Source organism: Capricornis sumatraensis, chromosome 5 (assembly GCF_032405125.1).
Source record: "Capricornis sumatraensis isolate serow.1 chromosome 5, serow.2, whole genome shotgun sequence".
Lineage (NCBI taxonomy): Eukaryota > Metazoa > Chordata > Mammalia > Artiodactyla > Bovidae > Capricornis > Capricornis sumatraensis.
In genome coordinates this window covers 65,492,537-65,509,522 of record NC_091073.1, presented here as the reverse complement: position 1 = coordinate 65,509,522, position 16,986 = coordinate 65,492,537, and the positions used below count along the sequence as shown (strand labels likewise).

Below are 16,986 nucleotides of genomic sequence, written 5' to 3'. Positions count from 1 at the left end.
CAGTGGTAAAGGACTCATCTACCAATGCAGGAGACTTAAGAGACCTGGGTTCAGTCTCTCAGTTAGGAAGATCCCCTGGAGAAGGGCCTGGCAACCCACTCCAGTATTCTTGCCTGAAGGATCCCATGGACAGAGGAGTCTGGCAGCCTACGTGTCCAAAGGGCAAAGAGTCAGACACGACTGAAGTGACTTAGCACGTACCCTGTGCTATGCACTGGGTCCTTGTTGTTTATGTATTTTATATATGGTAGTGTTTATATGTTACTCCCAAACTCCTACTAAATTTATCCCCTTTGGTAAACATAAGTCCATCTTCTATGTCTGAGAGTCTATTTGTATTTTGTAAATATAACATTTTTTAGACTCCACATATAACTGATAGCATATGACATTTGTCTTTGACTTACTTCACTTAGTATAATAATCTTTGGTGCATCCATGTTGGTGCAAATGGCATTATTTCATACTTTTTAATGGCTGAGTAATAGTCCATTGTGTATATTTACTCTTTGGTTCTTCTTGATCTACTTTCCTTTGGATTCTTTATCAACTAGGCTTTAAATTCTTGGTGATACCATCTTCACTTTCTGCTTCTAGAATCTTTGAAACTTGTATTTAATTTTTTTCTTTTTCTTTTTAACACTGAAAACATTTTGTATTGGGGTATAGCCAATTAACCAGAGAAGGCAATGGCAACCCACTCCAGTACTCTTGCCTGGAAAATCCCATGGACAGAGGAGCCTGGTAGGCTGCAGTCCATGGGGTCGCTAAGAGTCAGACATGACTGAGCAACTTGACTTTCACTTTTCACTTTCATGCATTGGAGAAGGAAATGGCAACCCACTCCAATATTCTTGCCTAGAGAATCCCAGGGATTGGGGGAGGCTGGTGGGCTGCCGCCTATGGGGTCACACAGAGTTGGACACGACTGAAGCGACTTAGCAGCAGCAGCAGCAGCATAGCCAATTAACAATGTTGTGATAGTTTCAGATGAACAGTGAAGGGACTCAGCCATACATAAATATGTCCCCATTCTCTCCCAAGTCCCTCTCCCATCCAGGCTGACACATAACATTGAGCAGAGTTCCATGTGCTAAACAATAGGTCTTTATTGGTTATTCATTTTAAATATAGCAGTGTGTACACGACCTTCCCAAAGTCCCTAATTATTCCTCCAATGCACCAGCAACCATGAGTTCATTTTCTGTGAGTCTCTTTCTGTTTTGTAAGTAAGTTCATTTGTATCGTTTCTTTGTAGATTCCATATATAAGGGATGTCATATGATATTTCTCCTTCTCTATCTGACTTACTTCGCTCAGTATGACACTTTCTATGGACCTTGTATTTCATAATGCTCCCCATAATTCTCTAGAATTGATGGTTTAGCTCCTACCTCTGACCAATCCTCCAGTCATTGCCTTAAGTAGGAAATCCCCAGAAAATCACACAGAAGCCAGACTTGACTCCCAGCCCTTAGCAAGGACTGGGCTGGGTAATCCCCAGGAGAGGCATGGAGGGAACTATTTGAAGGAACCAGTGAATGAATGGTATATAGTGATCAATTCCAACCATTCAGAATTATTTTTAAATGCTAGAATTGTCCTCTTCCCCCATGCCAATGGATCTGAGATTCTAAATGTTTCCTCTTTGAAGCATCACTACCATGAACCCTACTTTATGGCCAAGAAACTTGAGGGAGAGTGAAGCAAAATGGAAGATATAATTAGCTGGAGGGCAAGGATTGTTCTCTGGTCTTAGCAACACACTGGATTGCACAGGTGTTTCCTGACTCATGCTGCCTCTCTATGTGGAGATCTCTGTCGAACATGCCGGGGGAGCAGGCATGTGGGCTGAGTAATTATAAATGCCTTTCAGAAGTATGGAGCTTAAAATAATTTCCTCTTGTAGTTTTTCAAAACAACCACTGTTTGTGTCTTTTTAATCCTTACAGAAGGCATAGCGGGCTAAGATCATCAATGATTTCAGAGGCATGAGTCTGCAAGAAAACCTGACTTTGCTGTCAGGTAAGAGACACAGATGCTCACCTTGAGCAGGAAGAAAGGGGCACTGAATTGATCAGGACTGAAAGCAACAGCCCTTCTGCCCTGTGCCCATAAACGGGGAAAGGGAACAGAAGAACATTCTTTCGCATGTGGCCTGATTGCTGTTGGAGAAAAGGATTCGCCATGGTACACAGAACTCTCTTTTCCTGACAGAATAAATGAGAAATAACTAGGATTGGGGCTTCATTCCTCATTGTTTAGCATCTTTAATCCATCAGCTTTTAAGATGTCTGAGGAGCAGAAAATGTAATTTTATCCAGTTTTATTAGACAACAGCTTTCCTCATCTGAAAAAATAATTTTAAAAGTACTCTAACTCTTAATATTTCTGGAGTCGACATGAAGTTAGTGGAGGTAGAATTTCCATATTTTATTATGCACCATGAAAATCAGCCTTTATGCTTAATGGAAGCTTTATGCTCACTGATAAATCAAGAGAGCGAAGGCAGGGCTGGGTAGTGAGAGGCAGGGTGAGAGCTCAGATACCGGCTCTCTTGTCTGTGGGCTAATAAAGGGTAGACTAGCTTGATTTACAAAATCATCTCCAAGAGAGGAAAGAAGTGCAGAGGGGCTTGAAAGACTGGAGCTGCTTTGCTCTCGGGTGAATATGCATTTTCTGCAGTCAGATTAAGGATTCATTTTGTCCTTGACACAGCACGAAATTCAATCTGCACTTACTTACCCTACAGACAACAGCCTGCCAGGGGTTGTGCGAAGATTTTATAATAGTACAGGCAACAGTCTTTGCCAGCAAAATAAACATTTGGGAAATTGTATTTCGAAATCGTTTCTTCTTCTTCTCTCCCCACCAATCCCCAGCCCGTCATGCAATTCTGGCTCAGTGAAACACAGCATTTAATATTTTGGAAATAATTTTCAAGCAGATGGGGGAAGAGGCAGGAGGGCAGCTTCTATTACTAGCCTTGATGATCTCTCTACCTTCCCTACTTTGTCAACAAAACAACTCAAGCAGTGATTGTTTTTCCTTTGAAAGAAAATAAAATAAGACAGCATGAAAGTGTTCTCAGATTTGCTCTGTTTGCTTCTGAAATCTTTCTACGCTGAGGTCTTCTGTGTGATATGGAAAGCTCATTTTGAACCTGACTGCTGAGGACATCTTGGAGAGATGCTAAGGTGTGTATGTGTGTGTTTTCTATTTTTTTTTTTTAAAGAGGAAGAGGGCAGGATTTTCTGTCCCTGGCAGAGTAAGCCTCAGAACCCTTTGTTTCTGTGTAACAACGAGGGTGATTCTTCACACTCTCTTTATTGAACTATAAATATCTTTCCAGATGAACACTCTCCTAATCTAATTAGCTGTAAACAGGCCTCCTGGGTGCCACACTGCTTTAGCTAGGGGATGGCATGAGCAGGAGGGGAGAGGGATTAGTGTAAGAAAGATGTCCATGACTGTGAGTCTTTTTGATGGGCACAGTTGGGATTGGGTGATGTATCTGCAGAAGACTTTTCTGTCTTATAGGGAGACAGAAGCAAATAAATCGACTAGTCTCCTAAAGGGCAGAATGGCCTACTATGAACAATGAAAGCTTGTTTTTCTACAGCATTTAACTGCTTTTCCCAGAATATGACTTACTAGTTAGTATAGCAAAGGAAGGGGATCAAGCACACTGGGGGATCCTGACGGGTCTTGGCTGATTAATAGGCATCCCCACTGTCAGACCCTGAGAAAGGCCACAGAGCCAAATGTTCACTTTGGAAGAGGTGATCCCACTATGGTTCCTGGTGGGACACCAGATCATGAGGGATTACAGGGTGGGGTTAGGGGTCAGTGGGTACTTTCAAGTTTCACAGTCAGTGGTACAGAATCCAAACTCAGAACCTCTGTCTGTGCAGAAGGTTGGAGAAAGGTCGCACAGCTTCATTTTTAAAGACAGCTTTCAGTTGTTCACCCTCTTCATGCCATTTTGGAAAGGATTCCTTAAGAAAGTTGAGGGGATGATCTGGCCTTTGGTGAATAGCAGCCAGTGGTGAGGGGGGAAGAGTGGGCTCCCTGGGTGAGGCAGGTCTTAGGTTAATAAGAACCTGAAGAAATGAGGCTCCACTGGGTCAAGGTTATGCCGACCACCAGCCAGGCCTCCAGTTCCATGGGACCCACAAGGTTGAATAATCACTACTCGCCTCTGACAGCTGTTTCCTGCCAATCATCCAGCCTTGAGCCAACAGATACGATTTCTGTTGTACTTCAGACTCTTTGGACATCCCTGATTTCTGGTGCCCAGTGTTGGCTGGAATGGATTCCAGACTTGTTCTGAAAGGGTTTGAGTCACCTGTACTGGGTTAACACCAATGGCTTCTGGGCTCCAAGCCCACTCCGCTATTCTCTGCTCTGAGCTATGGGGCTGGACTCTGCAAACTACACTTCCCAGACTCCTCTGCATCTCCCTGCCAATGAGAGGTGCAGATGGGAGATGGACAAGAAGGTCAGGAGAAGGAGAGGAGGAACTATTTTCCAGCATTTAGCTGAGGTCAGCATTCTTCAGCAGCCTCTAGCCTCCAGCCTCCAGCCCCCTTTGCTGTTTCCGTCTCCTCTCTGCACTCCTCAGTGGTTCAGAGGCAGCTGGTCCACGTGGCTTCAGCAGTGAAAGTACAGGCTGTGCAGTAGTCCCAGCACTAGCTGCACCCCTCCCTCTGGCTTCTGGTAATAACTCTTCCTTCTGTTATCCTTTAGCTCTGGAATCAGCAGTTGCTTCTTGCAATAATTTAGTTCAGTTCAGTTCAGTCGCTCAGTCGTGTCCGACTCTTTGCGACCCCATGAATTGCAGCACGCCAGGCCTCCTTGTGCATCACCAACTCCCGGAGTTCACTCAGACTCACGTCCATCAACTCGGTGATGCCATCCAGCCATCTCATCCTCTGTTATTCTCTTCTCCTCCTACCCCCAATCCCTCCCAGCATCAGAGTCTTTTCCAATGAGTCAACTCTTTGCATGAGATGGCCAAAGTATTGGAGTTTCAGCTTCAGCATCAGTCCTTCTAAAGAACAGGACTGATCTCCTTTAGGATGACTGGTTGGATCTCCTTGCAGTCCAAGGAACTCTCAAGAGTCTTCTCCAACACCACAGTTCAAAAGCGTCAATTCTTCGGTGCTCAGCTTTCTTCACAATCCAACTCTCACATGCATATATGACTACTGGAAAAACCATAGCCTTGACTAGACGGACCTTTGTTGGCAAAGTAACATCTCTGCTTTTGAATATGCTATCTAGGTTGGTCACAACTTTCCTTCCAAGGAGTAAGCATTTTTTAGTTTCATGGCTGCGACCACCATCTGCAGTGATTTTGGAGCCAAAAATAAAATAAAATTAAATTAAATTAAAAAGTCTGACATGTTTCCACTGTTTCCCCCATCTATTTCCCATGAAGTGATGGGACCGGATGCCATGATCTTAGTTTTTTGAATGCTGAGCTTTAAGCCAACTTTTTCACTCTCCTCTTTCACTTTCATCAAGAGGCTCTTTAGTTCCTCTTCACTTTCTGCCATAAGGGTGGTGTTACCTGCATATCTGAGGTGATTGATATTTCTCCCGGCAATCTTGATTCCAGCTTGTGTTTCTTCCAGTCCAGCATTTCTCATGATGTACTCTGCATAGAAGTTAAATAAGCAGGGAGACAATATACAGCCTTGACGTACTCCTTTTCCTATTTGGAACCAGTGTGTTGTTCCATGTCCAGTTCTATCTGTTGCTTCCTGACCTGCATATGGATTTCTCAAGAGGCAGGTCAGGTGGTCTGATATTCCCATCTCTTGAAGAATTTTCCACAGTTTCTTGTGATCCACACAGTCAAAGGCTTTGGCATAGTCAATAAAACAGATGTTTTTCTGGAACTCTCTTGCTTTTTCCATGATCCAGCAGATGTTGGCAATTTGATCTCTCTGATAATTTTAGCATCACCCCTTTTGTTCTATGGGGCTTCCCTTGTGGCTCAGCTGGTAAAGAATCTGCCTGGAATGTGAGAGACCTGGGTTTAATCCCTGGGTTGGGAAGATCCCCTGAAGAAGGGAAAGGCTATCCACTCTAGTATTCTAACCTGGAGAACTTCATGGACTATATAGTCCATGGGGTCACAAAGAGTTAGTCTTGACCAAGTGACTTTCACTAACTCATTTTTGTTCTAAAGTCGGTATAATCAGTTCCCTGTATTAAATCCATCAGTGTAGCCAGTATCTTGTATTAAATCTCCTTTGTTGGAATGCTTTCATTTTCTTGACTGACCCCTGATAAATGTTGATTCTGACACTGACAAGAAACCCAGTTTAAAAGGGTTCCACTTGTTGAATTAGCAAAAGGTTGGAGGCTTTCTCCCTTTGTGGTGACATCACTAAAAGAGAACCCATGGGCAGGGTGAGGACTGAGAATAGTCAGATGGGCAGAGATGCTCTCCTGGGGAACTTCCCACTCTCTAACATCCTCCAGAAATATTCAGGTTGAGAGATGAGCCCACACCATGCCGATGGCTTCCCCATTTTGCCCTACAATGGCCTGTCTTAGAGTGCTTCTTCCTTGGCATTTCTACATGTGAAGAATTTTGAAAACTACACTGCAGTACCCTACAATCACATCTTTCTTTTATAAATCCTCAAAGTTGGACAACGGAGGCAGCGGGACAATGGCAGTGGTTCTCAAGTACAGTCTGAGGACCCGTGGGGACTCACTGAAACCCTCAGAAAGTATTCATGAGATCACTATTATTATCACAATAGGAAGACTTGATTTCAGAGAAGGCAATGGCACCCCACTCCAGTACTCTTGCCTGGAAAATTCCATGGACTGAGGAGCCTGGTGGGCTACAGTCCATGGGGTCGCAAAGAGTTGGACACGACTGAGTGACTTCTCTTTCACTTTTCACTTTCATGCATTGGAGAAGGAAATGGCAACCCACTCCAGTGTTCTTGCCTGGAGAATCCCAGGGACGGGGGAGCCTGGTGGGCTGCCGTCTATGGGGTCGCACAGAGTCGGACACGACTGAAGCGACTTAGCAGCAGCAAGACTTGATTTACCTTTTTCATTTTAATTCACTCATAAGGGTACAATGAGATTTCAAGAGGTTACATACATGGATACAGAAACAGATGGTAGGCAGAAGCAGATATTTCAGAAATTCAGCAGAATTTCAGTCCAGTTCAGTTGCTCAGTCATATCCGACTCTTTGCTATTCCATGAACTGTAGCATGCTGGGCTTCCCTGTCCATCACCAACTCCTGGAGCTTGCCCAAACTCATGTCCATTGAGTCAGTGATGCCATCCAACCATCTCATCCTCTGTCATCCCCTTCTTCTCTTGTCTTCAATCTTTACCAGCATCAGGGTCTTTTCCAGTCAGTCAGTTCTTCCCAACAGGTGGCCAAATTACTGGAGTTTCAGCTTCAGCATCAGTCCTTCCAATGAATATTCAGGACTGATATCCTTTAAGATTGACTGGTTTGATCTTTCTGTTCAAGGGACTCTCAAGAGTCTTCTCCAACACCTCAGCTCAAAAGCATCAATTCTTTGGCACTCAGCTTTCTTTATGGTCCAAATCTCACACCCATACATGACTACTGGAAAAACCATTGCTTTGACTAGACGGACCTTTGTTGGCAAAGTAATGTCTCTGCTTTTTAATATGCTGTCTAGGTTTGTCATAGCTTTTCTTCCAAGGAGCAAGCGTCTTTTAATTTAGCTGTCTTTTATTCAGATATCAAGGAGATTCACAAAAGTAGAAAAGAGTGCTATTATTCTAATTTAACTTTTGCTTTGGAAAATAAAGTTATTTATTATAAAAATATGTTATTTATGTTAATATGTTTCTTATTTCTACTTTCTAGTGAATTAATAAATCCTGGTGTGGAGTTGGTACATTTTCTTCACTTTTACTAGTCACTTAAGTTTCATGCTCCAGCCCCTGGTCATCTGGAGTTTAGTTCCCACATGGATGTCAAATCCAGGGAAATCATTTCCAAGATTTTCAATGGCCCAGGCTGGTTCTCCCTTCTGGGGGCGGGGGGAGGGGGGAGTCCATGTCCTTGCCCCAGGATACATACTCTTCCTGTCCTGATGCTTCAGTCACCACCCTTACATTACTCACAAGAGTGTCAGACTCCAGCTTTTTTGACCCCAGTTTTAGGAGACACCTGTTCAAGTCACTTAGTAGCCTTCCATAGTGAGGGGAAGCATCGCACCCTTCCCCCATGGGGACAGCTGAGCCCCGATGCCATGCTGACACTAGCCAGCCTCAAGCTACAGGTTGCAGAAATAGTTTTCCCTCTCTTCTTCTGTGGATGCTGCTGCAGGCCTTCTAATATTTGACTGTGGAAGGTGAGAATAGTTGACCCACATTATCTTGGGATCTCAGTTGAAAGTTAGGTAGAAATAACTAGTCCAATTTTTAACATCTGTCATAAAATCATCCTGAATTTCTAATGAAATATCTCTCATTATTTATATATTATACATGAAGAAATTAAAGTTCAGAGAAAATATTAATAATTAAAGGTAAGTGACTAAGCCAGGATTTGAACTCTGGTATGTCCAAAATTGAGGGGGGCATGACAACCCATTCCAGTAATCTTGTCTTTAGAATTCCATGGATGGATAAGATATAGCCTGTGGTGTTGCACTTTATGCATATTGTCAAGTTGCTTTCAGAGACGTTCTGGCAACTTAAGCTCTCATTAGTGATGAATGAACATGTCCCTTTCACCATATTCTTGCTAAAAGTAGGCCTTCATCACTTTTTAACTTGCCTATTTATCAGACAACAGATGACATCTCATTGCTGTTTTAACTTGTTTTTCTTTGATTACTACTGAAGATGAAACTGTTTTTATATTTATTGGTCATGTTCTTGATCATTAAAAAATTAAATTTTTTTTTCCATATTGATATGCAGGAACTCTTTATTATTAGAGGATTTAAATCTTGTCATATGCTATAAATATTGCTCTAGTTTTTCACTTATTCAATTTTATGAATTTTTTGACATTGCACACATTTGAAGATTTTATGTAATTAAACCTAGTAATACTTTTGTTGGCCTTCCCTTTGTAATATCATGCTCAGAGAAATTGGAATACTTCCTAAAATATTTTTTTCAGGAAGGTATAAATCTATTATGTTCTCTGAATCTTTGGATGACAGCGAATATGTTTTGTGACTCTCATACAGGAACAGTTGGAGCATTTTTGACACACCATCCTCAAAATGCTGTAGAAGCTATTCCACTATTTTCTGAAATTTACTGTTGAGAGAGAAGTCTGATACCAAAAAGACTTTTGTCTCCTATTATGTCCCCAGTTATTTGTAAGAGCAGAATGACTGCAAGATTATTCTTTATACTTGGAATAAAAAAGAAAAGCCAGACACGATGAGGAGAGTCTGTTTTACACTTTCTGGAGTTCAGTGGGTTTTGGATTAAAGGATTTCTTCAACTAAAGAAAATTATCTTTTTTTTTTAGTTTGGTCACCACTTCTCTGTCTGATGTATTCTCTTCTTCTGGGTTTCCTAGTCAATCTCCAGGACCTGTCCTATATGCCTCTTATATGAGTTTCAGAATTTCCCCAGTGGGCTGACTGGTTTTCTCACCCAGTTTGTTTCGTGTTGTCCAACTTGCTTGTCAGTATGGCCATCGCATTTTTACATCAGGCAATTATTGTTTCACCTAAAGTAGTCTTCCCTGATCTCAGACTCTTTCTTTTTCATGAGTGCTGTCTCCTCAAATTATTACTGAGAATCTGATTTAATATCTTACAAAATTCACTTTCCTGTTACAAGCTGTTTTTGAAAGAGCTCTCCTCTTTGGAGATCATGAACATTTTTTCTATATTCAAATGTTTCTCTGTTTTCTCATCCTTATGAGGGAGTGCTGTGTTTGCCCAGTTTTGGAAACTGGAAGAGGCCCAGTTAGAGAGTGTTCAGGTTCATGTCTGATTTCTTCAGTGTGCAAAAAGGGATCAAGGAAGAATCGATCATTTGTGTAGTTTAATTTCTCTGGATCAGCAGTCCCATTTTCTAGAAGGTTGAAGAAGGAACCACATCCCAAGGTGGTCATGTGACAAGCACTTCCCCACTGTGCCCACACTCCTTCCCACCTGTCAGGGGCACCATCCTCCTTCTCTAATGGACAAGATGGTCTTGTTGTGAGACTGTTGTTCTTATCACATTGTTTGAACTGGACTGAACTGAAATGGCAGCGGATTGTGCTGAGAAGGGAAATTCGCACCTGTTTGGAACTGGCATTACATTTATAGAGAGCAAGGGGGAAACAAACACAAAGGCCAGCACACTGGGGATGATTACTGCCAAAATTACTTACCAAAGACATCTGCGAAGCTGTGATCCAGTCAGGAGGGATGTGGAAATGAGCCCCAGCTGAGTCCCCCAGCAAAATGACTCCCCTGGGCTGTGAACCTAGGGGGCACAATTTATTTGCATTATTTATGCACTCAAGTAGTTTGGAGCCTCCAGGTTAGGTAGTTAGGTGAACACATACCCTGGTGTGTATTCCATGCATGGAGCATCATATCAGTGATACACTGCCATTTTTTGAGTGTTGGAGGATGAGGGGCATAGCATATAGGAGCTGAATGAGATTTCTAGGCCACTGAAACTGCCAACTAAGCTGTAGAGATGCAGGTGTGTTTCCTAGCTCCGCATAAAACAAACTGCTGTGCAACCTCTTAAGTGAATGATGGATGAATAAAAACATCAGAAGTTTATCTGAACTCAGAAATATGCCCAGATTTTGGTCCTGAAATTTGCTTTTTTGGAAAGCATACCCATTTCTATTATAATTCACTTTAGGAATTAGTGATATCATGGAGCAATTTTGATTTTTCAAACATGTTATGGATTTTTAAAGTCTTGAATCTGTAAAGGCAAAAGTGCTGAATGGACAATTATGGCTGATCGATGGAGAAATGGAGAAATAAAGTCACTGTGCAGCCTTGTAAATCTGAGATTACAAATCACTTAATCTGATTCTGAGGAATTCACCCATGGGTGGTGCGTGTAACTCTTCCAAAATTCGTAAAGTCCTGAAAGAATCAAGTGATTCCTCCCAGAGTCAGAGAGGAGAGCCTCCTTTCCGCACCTACAAACCCCCTGAATCAAGCTAAGGATGGTCCAGCGTTCCTCCAGTGGCTCCCTATCTCAGGACTCTGGGACAGCTAGCATTTGGCTATGCAACTGGGGACTGAGAAGGCCCAGGACACTGAAGAGGGGATGGGACTTAGGGAATCCAAGAGACTTCCCATAGTGAACCCAGAGTCTCACACCATGGTTTCACTCAGATGTTTATTTATTCATTTATTTGTTAATTCATTCTTTTATTCATGCAACAGCATTTCTAAATGGTATGACATATATTGGGTCCTTACATTTTCTACCTCTATCCTACTCCCCTGACAGCTCAGAGACAGTTAGACTTTAAGTTGATTGAGGACAAGGACTATATCATGTCTGCCCATGAAAACTCAGAGCCACGTATAGTCCTTGATGCATAATAGGAATAAGTATTCATGAAACATCCTGTTGAGTGAATGAAATATTTTTAAATGTTAGGAAAAAGCACTGCAGAGTTCCAAGGAATAGCAAGAAGAGATAAGAAAGCCGTCTTCAGTGATCAATGCAAAGAAATAGAGGAAAACAACAGAATGGGAAAGACTAGAGATCTCTTCAAGAAAATTAGAGATACCAAGGGAACATTTCATGCAAAGAAGGGCTCGATAAAGGACAGAAATGGTATGGACCTAACAGAAGCAGAAGATATTAAGAAGAGGTGGCAAGAATACACGGAAGAACTGTACAAAAAAGATCTTCACGACCCAGATAATCAGGACGATGTGATCACTAATCTAGAGCCAGACATCTTGGAAAGTGAAGTCAAGTGGGCCTTAGAAAGCATCACTACAAACAAAGCTAGTGGAGTGATGGAATTCCAGTTGAGCTGTTTCAAATCCTGAAAGATGATGCTGCGAAAGTGCTGCACTCAATACACCAGCAAATCTGGAAAACTCAGCAGTGGCCACAGGACTGGAAAAAGTCAGTTTTCATTCCAATCCCAAAGAAAAGAAATGCAAAAGAATGCTCAAACTATCGCACAATTGCACTCATCTCACATGCTAGTAAAGTAATGCTCAAAATTCTCCAAGCCAGGCTTCAGCAATACGTGAACCATGAACTCCCTGATGTTCAAGCTGGTTTTAGAAAAGGCAGAGGAACCAGAGATCAAATTGCCAACATCTGCTGGATCATGGAAAAAGCAAGAGAATTCCAGAAAAACATCTATTTCTGCTTTATTGACTATGCCAAAGCCTTTGACTGTGTGGATCACAATAAACTGTGGAAAATTCTAAAAGAGATGGGAATACCAGACCACCTGACCCACCTCTTGAGAAATCTGTATGCAGGTCAGGAAGCAACAGTTAGAACTGGACATGGAACAACAGACTGGTTCCAAATAGGAAAAGGAGTCCGTCAAGGCTGTATATTGTCACCCTGCTTATTTAACTTCTATGCAGAGTACATCATGAGAAACGCTGGGCTGGAAGAAACACAAGCTGGAATCAAGATTGCCGGGAGAAATATCAATAACCTCAGATAGGCAGATGACACCACCCTTATGGCAGAAAGTGCAGAGGAGCTAAAAAGCCTCTTGATGAACGTGAAAGAGGAAAGCAAAAAAGTTGGCTTAAAGCTCAACATTCAGAAAACGAAGATCATGGCATCTGGTCCCATCACTTCATGGGAAATAGATGGGAAACAGTGGAAACAGTGTCAGACTTTATTTTTTTGGGCTCCAAAATCACTGCAGATGGTGATTGCAGCCATGAAATTAAAAGACGCTTACTCCTTGGAAGAAAAGTTATGACCAACCTAGATAACATGTTCAAAAGCAGAGACATTACTTTGCCAACTAAGGTCCGTCTAGTCAAGGCTATGGTTTTTCCTGTGGTCATGTATGGATGTGAGAGTTGGACTGTGAAGAAAGCTGAGCGCTGAAGAATTGATGCTTTTGAACTGTGGTGTTGGAGAAGACTCTTGAGAGTCCCTTGGACTGCAAGGAGATCCAACCAGTCCATTCTGAAGGAGATCAGCCCTGGGATTTCTTTGGAAGGAATGATGCTAAAGCTGAAACTCCAGTACTTTGGCCACCTCATGCGAAGAGTTGACTCACTGGAAAAGACTCTGATGCTGGGAGGGATTGGGGGCAGGAGAAGGGGACGACCGAGCATGAGATGGCTGGATGGCATCATGGACTCGATGGACGTGAGTCTGAGTGGACTCTGGGAGATGGTGATGAACAGGGAGGCTAGGCGTGCTGCGATTCATGGGGTCGCAAAGAGTCGGACACGACTGAGCGACTGAACTGAACTGAAACAAAAATAGTGATGCTACCGTAGGGTCTTGTTTGAGGCTGTTTGGGCATCAGCAGTACCATGTTTTCAGTACTATGTGGTTGGTATTAGTAAGTTTCTCCTAAGAGTACTGGTGGGTTTCCCTAGTGGCGCAGTGGTAAAGAAACCACCTGCGAATGCAGGAGGCGTGAGGAATGCGGTTCAGCCCCTGGGTTGCGGACAGCCCCTGGAGGAGGAAATGAAACCACTCCAGGATTACTGCCTGGGAAATCCCATGGACAGAGAAGCCTGGCAGGCTACAGTCCATGGTGTCTCAAAAGAGCTGGACATGACTTAGCAACCAAACAAAGAGTACAAAGACTACTGGTGGCCCAGGTGTCAGTGGCATTTGGGCATATAGAACACAGAGCTTTTGTTCAAGTGTTTTTGGGAACTCTCAGCAGTTATAGTTTGGCGGCCTCCCTCAAGTTACCCACATACAAGCCTTTAACCCATTTGACACAAGGGACTCTGTCAGTACAAGCCCAGATATCTGACCTTATGGTGTATTGAGAAGGACACAGGGCAGATTGAAAATTATCACCTCCAGTTATTTTCTTATTTGGAGAAGTGCTGGATTTCAGTTACCATGGTATCTATTTTACAGCCTTTAAGAAAAAACTGAATTTTATATTTGTGTATAGTTGATTAATAATGTGTTATCTTCAGTTGTACAACAAAGTGATTCAGTTACGCATATACAAGTATCTAGTGTTTTTCAAATTCGTTTCCCAATTAGGTTGTTACGTAATATTCAGCAGAGTTCCCTGTGCTATACACTAGGTCCTTGTTGGTTACCCATTTTAAAAGTAGTAGTGTGTACATGTCCACCCAAAACTCCCTAACTATCCCTCTAATAACTTTCCAGTCACCCAATAAAGGAATCAGTTAAACTCAGTTTTTCTTTGTCTAGATTCTGCCTCATTTCTATAATCTTTTTCATATATTTTTCTAATTTGTCATGAAAACATCAGGCATTTCCTCATTTGCCTGTTCGATTCAATTTGACTCAGATTAGAAAAGAATATTCTATTAGGATAAGTACACTGACTTTTACCATTCATACCTTCACAGAATTTCTTCTCATATGGGATTCCATCTTTTGGATCAACACCCTTTAAGAGAGAAATAATGAGATTAGCAGTTTGCTTTTAAATTTATGAGACACAAGTACAGAATCCTCCCCAGATGGCTTTTAAAGCACAAAGGCAAATCAGTAGATAAAATCCTTTAAAGTCTCTTGAGCCCTTAATCCAAGGTAGCAACATTTTAGGCTTTAAGGACTTGGGGGCAGGAATAAGAAGAATTCAAAAACTGGACCACCTTGTTCAGAAGAATGCAGGGCAGGGCTCTGAGTGCTGGAAGTGTCACTGGAGGGAGCACTGAGGGTCCAGTCAGTGCTGGGACACAGGGTCAGAGCGGGCTCAGCGGTCTCTGAACTGGAGCTCTAAGTATCCTGACTTCTCCAGTGCCTAAGGAGCGATGCTTCTAGAGCAGTGATTCTCAACAGGACTGGTTTTAAGGCAGCCCCCTACCCGCCCCTGCCCTGCAACCATCCCCAAGGGACTTTGGCAATGTCCGGAGACATCTTTGGTTGTTACAGCGTGGGGAAGGGGGAGCTACAGGCATTTATGGGGAGAGGCCAGAGATGCCGCTGATCATCCTACATTTTGCAAGGCAGCCCAGACCATAAGACATCATCCCAAATGCTGATACAGTGAGACCAAGAAACCCATAAGTGAGGTTGAGCTGTGAGTTGGACAGGGTTACCATCGCTGAGGGCACTTCCTAACACTGAATGCTAAGTCTGTGCATTAGTAGAGTAACTGGTCCTTGGAAGGTTCAAGCAGAGTCTGGATAACCCTAAGGAAAAGTTAATACACTTATGTAGCTATGTTTTTTGCTTTGTTTTGCTTGTCAAACTCTGGTCTGGAGAGCACTGGCATTCCACTAGATAGTAATAGTATTAACAGTATTCTAGGAAGAGCCTGATGGTCAGAGATATATTGGAAACAGTGTGTTCACTCTCTTGGTCTTGGGGGCTCCCAGTGTGCAATAAAACATTAAAGATGCCGAGAAATTCGGAAGTAAAGAAAACTGTTTAGGCTTACTTGACCCAGTACTTTCTAAACCTGGGTATAGCACCCCTCCTCCTGTTTCTTTTAACCTCCCACTCGACAGCGGAGTTCCTGGACACAGTTAGGGAAATGTTGGACTTGGTGGTTGCAAAATTCTCTCTGAGTTCAAGATGATTTTGTGATTTTGGGAGTCATTTTTCCTCTATGGAAAGAGATAGGTGTGAAGGTCATGTGTCTTTTTCCAATTAACTGATGATGAACTCTGAGTCTTGGCTCTCTGAGCTCCTGGTGGATTTCCACTGGTATAGCACAGTCTCTTATTGGCCTTCCGTATGTAGGAGGGGTCACATGTCAGAGGCAGGGATGGGGTCATGGAACCAAGATAGGAGCTTCACATACTAATAACCTCCGTGTCATCCAACAGGACAGCTGAGCTTGACTCTATCAGAACAAGAGCTGCCTTAGGGGTCCTGACACCTCCATACCTTAAGACTAGGGGTGATGTCTTCCCCTCCTCATGAAATGGCAATTTGACTAATGATAGGGTGGTTGGGGTGGGCTATACGAGGTACAATCTGTCTGGCTCTCCATATCCAAGAAACAATAGACCATCAGTGTCCTGGAGAGAAGTAACTATTTACAGAAACTTTCTCCTCTTCATCCAAGCAGACAAATTAGGCAGCCATTCAGAGGCAATTTATCTTGAAGCTGGGGAAACTTAAATTTCAAGGCCCCTTGTTTGTATGATTCCTGCCTGTGTGAGTGCTGGGAGCAGCTGGGAGCTGTTTTAGGTGGAGAGTGTTTTAGGTGGAGAGGAGTCTGGCTGCAGTCAGAACAATGTTTCCACTTAAGCACTCCTGGTAAATTGGAAAAGAGATCTTAAAAGAAAGGCACCTGAATTTCCAAGACTCCAGGAATTTGTTAAGATTTCTTTTATCATTCTAGTTATCATACTTTTATACTTGATTTTGTATTTGGTATACTTTTGCCTTTATGCTGCTGCTGCTGCTGCTAAGCTGCTTCAGACGTGTCCAACTTTGTGCGACCCCATAGATGGCAGCTCACCAGGCTCCCCCATCCCTGGGATTCTCCAGGCAAGAACACTGGAGTGGGTGAGAACCCCTCAAATCCTATAAGTTCAAGACCTCACAAAATTTAGATTTGCTGCCATTGCTGTCCTCAGATAAGTGTTTGGCTTCTCTCTTTCCTTCCCTTATCTCTACTGGAAGCTACTAATCTATTATTCATAAGGAACCAGGGTAGCAGCATAGATGCTTCAGGATGTAGGTAGTGGGGAAACTACAGGTAATTTCCACTCTGCCTGGCTAGCTTTATGAAACAGGAAAAAAAATGGCTGCAATGAAATGGTGACAGCATGTGGTTTGCTCCACCAGCTGTTTGGGTTGCTGTAAAAACTTTGCTAACACCACGATTCATTTAATTTCACACTGTTT

At 42.7% G+C, this 16,986-nt stretch overlaps 1 protein-coding gene across 1 annotated transcript in view; it reads right to left on the bottom strand.

The window, feature by feature from the left end:
• The window catches only part of AOAH (acyloxyacyl hydrolase), a 203,006-nt gene that overhangs the window by 96,348 nt on the left and 89,672 nt on the right, over nt 1-16,986 (bottom strand). Inside the window, exons 10-11 of the mRNA XM_068973018.1 lie at nt 14,521-14,569; nt 10,373-10,467 (exon numbers count right to left, since the gene is read on the bottom strand). Coding sequence (XP_068829119.1) covers nt 10,373-10,467; nt 14,521-14,569 — 144 coding nt within the window. The remainder of the gene's footprint in view (nt 1-10,372; nt 10,468-14,520; nt 14,570-16,986) is intronic.